General features: G+C 34.5%; 1 protein-coding gene across 2 annotated transcripts; it reads right to left on the bottom strand.

Moving 5' to 3' along the window:
* Positions 1 to 800: 800 nt before the first annotated feature.
* LOC141659125 (uncharacterized) lies at positions 801 to 5,621 on the bottom strand. 2 transcript variants are annotated; one of them, XM_074465880.1, is made up of 2 exons: positions 3,196 to 5,621; positions 801 to 1,977 (listed from the first exon to the last, which is right to left on the bottom strand). In XM_074465880.1, the coding sequence occupies exon 1, from the start codon at positions 5,609 to 5,611 to the stop codon at positions 3,410 to 3,412; it is 2,202 nt and encodes a 733-aa protein (XP_074321981.1). In that variant the 5' UTR covers positions 5,612 to 5,621; the 3' UTR covers positions 801 to 1,977; positions 3,196 to 3,409. The 2 variants fall into 2 exon arrangements, with proteins under 2 accessions (XP_074321981.1, XP_074321982.1); XM_074465881.1 differs by having other exon boundaries at positions 801 to 1,844.
* Between the last annotated feature and the right edge of the window lie 1,076 nt (positions 5,622 to 6,697).

The raw sequence follows: 6,697 nt of genomic DNA, 5'->3' as shown, positions 1-6,697 counted from the left end.
TCCCTCACGTCCTGTATCGATGCCCTGTTGTAAAACAAGAAGTGCGATAATATGTTATCAATACAGTTAAGAACAAGGTTGGTTTCACTGAAGCATGGCCCACGACAGTATTGATCAGCGTATTCTGGTGGCACATTGATGTTTCCACTTTCTGACAATCTATAGGATTGCTTGCAACTGCTATAAACCTGCCAAAGAAAAAGGCAATTGTTTTAGTTGATTTTCACTTCTGTATATTCAGATGGTGAAGGATAGAATCTTTATTCGAAACTGGAACTATATGATATAATAGCTTCTAAGACATGAACATGATGAAGAACAAAAGCAAGACGCTGTTTCCTTATCATGTAGCAGAGTAGTTCTACCATTCTTAAGCAGCGATATTGGACTTAATTATGAAATAGAATCAGCAAAAGAGTTGCTACGTACGTAGTTATTGTTAAAACATAACAGGGCCTTGGAAACAACTTCAGCAGGATCGTCCGCACCTGCACTTCCTGTTTGTGGAACATACCCATTTGCTCCTCCCGTTTCAGGAATATACCCGTTTGTGGATCCTGTTTGAGGAACATACCCATTTGCAGCTCCTGTTTGAGGAATATACCCATTTGCAGCTCCTGTCTGAGGAAAATAGTTATCTGCCTTCCCTGTAGGTGTAAGACAAGCATTAGCATTCTGTCAAGTGCTGAATGAGCAAAAAGAGATTTTTATTTTACTTCATACCTAGAAGAATGCAAGGGAATATGAAAATAGAGGTTAGAGCTAATATTGTGAGGCCGTGCTTAGTAATGAACGGGGTTGCCATTGTTTTTCGTGTAACTGCTAGCAGATCAATACTCAAAGAATGGAAGAGTCACAGTTGGCTAATTATATATAAACACCAAGTATTTATAGTTGTCAGCCTCCCAACGTGGCAAGCAGACCTAATAAGAAAATTATCAACATGCAATTCTTAATTATCTATAAAAAATTATTCATTGTACTGAGTGATTTATCACAGCTCAATCTTGGCCCTTCAAACATATCCACTTCAGAAAGTAGATATAACACAAGTCACAAGGCATATGGGAAACGACACAGCCCTCAGCAGATAAATACAACAACAGCAGTAAACTTGATATTAAATACTATTTTACAAGGGGAACATAAAGTATTAACTTCAGCTTTGGTAAAAATAATGGTTGGGACAGAAATGACTATAAGGACATAGTTGGTTTGCAAGCCACCAACTTTACTTGCAGAATTTTTATGAAGAGTGAAGTCAAACCTAAAACCATCTTCTACAGTTGCAGTACAAGTCAAGATTACCCCAAGGGGTAAATAAATGAGCATTTCATGCCTGAAGCATACAGCTAAAATGTAAAATTCCGCATAATAAAAAATTATTTAAAAAAGAAATTGACATGATTTGACTAACAAAAGAGGAATTTTATTGTTCATCTTTCGGATCACTAGAAGGAAATGGTTTTATTGGTCAAACAAGCTCTAAGACTCGCATTATTGCACAAATTCACTTTATACAGATACATCAACGACATACAAGTATTCTCAATTAGAGAGTAAACTGATGAAGAAGAGTTGGGAAGAAAAAGAACCAGCCTCATAATCAAACCAAACTCTTACTGTTGAACAACATTTTACTCCAGCCAAGAACGTAACAGACTGGGATGAAAGCAGGTTAGGAACACGAAAACTGAAGACAGACTCCATTGGCATCTTTCAATTCTACCACAGATGTCAATATTAAAATTCAGGATATTATCACCGCCAAAAATCAAGAACAAGCTTTATACTCGCTGGTAACTTCCAGGAATTTGCAAAATAATGTACATTACTCTTCCCACCTGCATATTCAGTAAAGCCTTAAAGTTGACCTCAACTTTATAAGAAGCATACATTCATACGTCCAGAAGGCATCTATCTACCACAATGGGCATAAACCAGTATTGCTTCTCACCAAGTAGCGTTGTAGCATTGCTGTTCATAAAAAACAGTGTCATTTAGCTTACATTGTTTAATGGGTTTACTAAGTCATTCATTAAAATTTACGTGAATATAAGACAAATTTAAGTACTTCTTTTATAGATTAAACTGCAAAAATATTCTAATTCATGTTCAGCATATGTCCCTATTAAGTTCCCTTCACCAACATAGGTTTGTTTCCGAAAGTGACCCTTAGAACATTATAATATGTGTAAGAAATAATGATACAAATAGTAAGAGACCTAATTCTTCCTCATTGTAGCCGACTTTCCTGTAATACTGACTTCAGGGGCTTATAGCAGTCTATAGCTTCAAGTAGAACTCCATTTAGACTCGGGTACTTTAAATTTAACAAGGACAAAAGTATAATATTTAACTTTATGTAATTCCCTGCAAGTCCAGAAGAAATTCAACTGATACTTATTTCGATTCATTATTTAAAATAAAACCATAATTGCTATCAATCATTACCAACATTGTGAATTTTGATATTGAACAACAGCAACACAACAACAATAAAGAACTTGGTGGATAAATCCAACAGGGCCACAATAATATAACAACCATGTATGTAGTTACAGCAGAACGGCAAGGCAGTTCTACTTATTGAAAAAATAAGAGAAAAACAGCTAAAAATAACTATCAAGGCATACCTTCCAAACTACGATCATCATGGGAGTTTTATCAAAAGAGTATTCAAGAGAATGTTAATGGTTTTATTTACCCTTTTAGAAGAGAGAGTTTCAAGACAAAGGACAATTCTATTCACAATTTTAAGCGTAAAGAAGTCATTCTGAATGTAAATGGAAATAATATTCTGTTTATGTGAAACTTCTCTAAGTTTAGAAGGATCTCGGCTAACAAATTTAATGTACTACAGTGCTTGACCAGTAATTACAATTGATAATAGAAAAGCTATCACATTATATGGAGTTGCCCACTTCAATAAAAGTTTCCCTCAAACCATTAGAAGGTTGATGTATTATCCCACTTATGTAGATAGATACATATACAAGAATTAACCAAAATGACTACCCAAAAATTAACAACCAAAAGAAAACAGACTACCCATCAAGAAGAATATAGAATCCCACAATTTTGTAGGTAAAAAAATGTCGACCCTATTTAATGACCTAGCATTACGATTATGCAAACAAAGATCATCAAGTAACGGAACACACTACTGGTACAAAAATGCATCTCTTCACATACCTAGCTAAATTGATCCCAAAATCTTCTCATATAGGAGTCCAGATTTACTTCATTCAGTTGCAGTTGTTTTGTCCAACACAAGGAGATATCAACTCCTCAAAAAGTTATGAATCACTGTTGATGAATATAATGTCTTGTCATATACCAAGTAAAATGTCGTCACCGTATCAGAATGTAAGTCAGAACATATTGTTCAACTATATAATTTTTTTTGTTACAGAATTGAGTCTGCCATGACAGAAAGGGGTTTTAATGACAATCCCTTCTTTTCATATCTTTTGAACATTCTGTGTGCCTCCTCAAACCGAGATGCCTCAACCAGAGCAGAAATAAATGTATTGCATGTATAAGAGTCAGGGGTACAGCCATTTTCTTCCATAGAGAGGAACAATTCTTTTGCTTCACCAAATCTATTTGATTTACACAATGCTTTGATAAAAGCACAGTAGGTAAAATTGTCAGGGCATAAATTCAATGTCAACATGCTAATAAGAAGTTTCTGTGCCTTCTCAAGCTTATTCATCCTACAGAAACTCTGAATTAGAGCATTGAAAGAGAAAATATCAGGCTTTATACCATCAACTTGCATTTTGCGTAACAATGCCATCGACTTGGAAACATCCCCTTTCACACACAATGACCGAATCAAAATGTTATAAGTAATGGAATTTGGTGTTACACCCCATTCAAATATCTCCGAAAAACAATCAAAAGCATCCTCAATCTGGTAAACTTGACAAAGACCCTCAATCACTGAATTAAAAGTATAAGCATCTGGCTTTAAACCCTGCTGTAAAAGCATCTTCAGCAATTCCCTTGCTTTACTTACATCACCAGCCTTACAATGCCCACTAATTAAGGTGTTAAAAGTAACAAGATTTGGAGAAACACCTTTTCTACACATATCTTGGAAGTACTGGCATGCTTTGTCCATCTTACTTGTTTTGCAGAAGCAATCAATAAGCATATTGTAAGAGTACACATTCACTACAAATCCATGTTCTAGCATCTGATTTAGATACCGATTTCCTACTTCTTCTTTTCCACCCTTGTACAAGGCCTCAAGGAGTGGAAGATAAGCATTAAATCCCAGATTTAAATTTTTGTCAACAAAACTATCTAAGATTTCACATGTCTCTTTGAGATCTAACCCCTTAATCAAACAAGTAATTGTCGTGCTAAATGTTGAGCTGTCAGGACAATAGCCTCTTGACTCGGCTTTTTTCAAAAACATAGCTGTTTCCCTTGGCAGAGAACTACTAGAAAGACAAAGCAAAATAGCATCACATGCCACATTAGGTAATTTAGCCTCTCTCTCCAGAAAATTAGATAGCAACTGAAATGCCTTACGCGGGGATAAACTACGAAATGCCCCATTGATTAATGATCTATAAGTGGCGTCATTCGGTTTCACATTCCTCTTCTTCATTTCGTTCAAAATCCTAAAGGCTTCATCCACCTTATTTGCATTACAATATCCATCAATTAAAATTGTATACGTAAAAACATTTGGATGATATCCTGACCCCTCCATTTGTTTCACTAAACGAATAGCTTCATCAACCACCCCAACCTTGCAAACCCCATGAATCAGAATATTATAAGTAAACCTATCCGGTCTACAATTATCCACCTGCATCTGCTGAAATTTCAGATACGCCAAGTCAAGAGAATTAGATTTGACCAATGCATCAATCACCGCATTATACAACCTAGTACTAGGAACAATACCCAAATACGAAATCTGCTCAAAAACCTGACCACAATACTTTGCCAAACCTAACCTCCCCCAACTACCTATCAAAATACAAACTAAATCCTCCGTAACACGAAATCCAGAATTCTTAACATCCTTAATCAATTCCCCTGACAACAAAACAGGCCCTTTTCTATACAACACATTACCTAAAACACCTCGAATCGACTGATTCTTTTCCAATAAAGGGAAACTCTTTGAAACCCATATATAAAACCTCAAACAATGTAATGGGTTATCTTGATTTTGCACAATACTTATAACTATTTGAGGATTTAATACAATTCTTGTAGCTTTTAGCTCATGATTAAGCAACAAAAACCAATCTTTCCTAGAAAGAATTCGACACATATAATGATGATCAATAGGCTTAATATTTAACTTGAGATTCTTATTCTTATCATTTAATGGAGCAATAGATACATTAGATACAAAATTTGAAATGTTCTTACCAGAGTTTTGATGGGAGAAAGGGGCTAAAGGTGTAATCTTTGATGGGTTTTGAGCAGTTTGATTGGGTTGTTTATGAGAAAATTTATGTAATGAAGCAGATAAACAAGATGATTTTGAAGTTAATGAAGAAAAGCCTCTCATGTCCTTTGAAGAGAGTGATAGTCTCTGGGAAGTTCTCGTAAAACCTTGGACCGCATTCACCTTCATTTTTCTTACATTTTTTAAGAACATTTATAAGGCAAATTATTTTAATATTACATTAAACAAGTTAATATATTAATACTTCCTAGCTTATCTCCGTTACAATATACGGGTATTTTAAATATTATATCTTTCTCAATTTTCATCAAAATTCGATTTTTAGAGCATTAAAAACGTGTATACTTGATGAGCTTTATTTTTTAATTATTTTTTCTCGGAATATAGTCGGAGCCGGATACTTTTCCCACAGCACCAAACTCTTGATCTCTCTTTTACTTCTTGATGTTACCTCCGTCACCTCATAAGATTGTAATGTTATTTTTCGTGTTTTCTTTTAATATGCTTGTCTACTCACTCTTACAACTTGAACATGCTTCCAGGGTGTTCTTGGCCAATGTTACTTAAAAGTTGATATCTAAGACTCATTGAACGGCTATAAAACTACCTACTAGGGGTGTACGCGATTCGGATCAGATCGGTTTTAAGGTAAAAGTCGAACCAAACCGCGAAAAGCGGTTTTAGAAAATTGTCATCCGCAACCGCATTTGCGGATGCGGTTAACCGCGTCAATTGCGGTTGCGAATTTGCGATTATTGCGGATCGATTTGCGGTTCAACCACTTATTTTAAAATAATTAATAATTTGCAAAAAAATAAATTCGGAATATTAATAAATTGAAGTTTAAGTTACGTGATAAATTACATTAAAAAATAAAATATAAACTAATGCTCTGTGCAGACTAAGGATATTAAAAACATACAAAAATGTGGAGGCGAGAGAAAAGAAAAAAGAAAAGGATAAAAAAAATTACATGTTGATTACATTTTTCATTTGTTTGGTTATATATCTTACAATGATTATGAATTTTATGAACGATGTCTTAACATTAACCTAAAATTAGTTAATAAATGTATATACTTACTAATTTGTATAATATCAACTACATTTTTGGAAATATAATTTATTATAAATATATGTTGCGAGTTGCGGTTGCGATTTTGCGATTTTCAAGAATTTAAAATCGCATCCAAACCATGAATGAGTGGTTTTTAAAATTTGAATCCACAACCAACCCGCATTTCGCGATTATCC

Source organism: Apium graveolens, chromosome 5 (assembly GCF_009905375.1).
Source record: "Apium graveolens cultivar Ventura chromosome 5, ASM990537v1, whole genome shotgun sequence".
Classification (NCBI taxonomy): Eukaryota; Viridiplantae; Streptophyta; class Magnoliopsida; order Apiales; family Apiaceae; genus Apium; species Apium graveolens.
The sequence above is the reverse complement of the archived record's forward strand: the minus strand, read 5'-3'. Positions and strand labels throughout refer to the sequence as shown.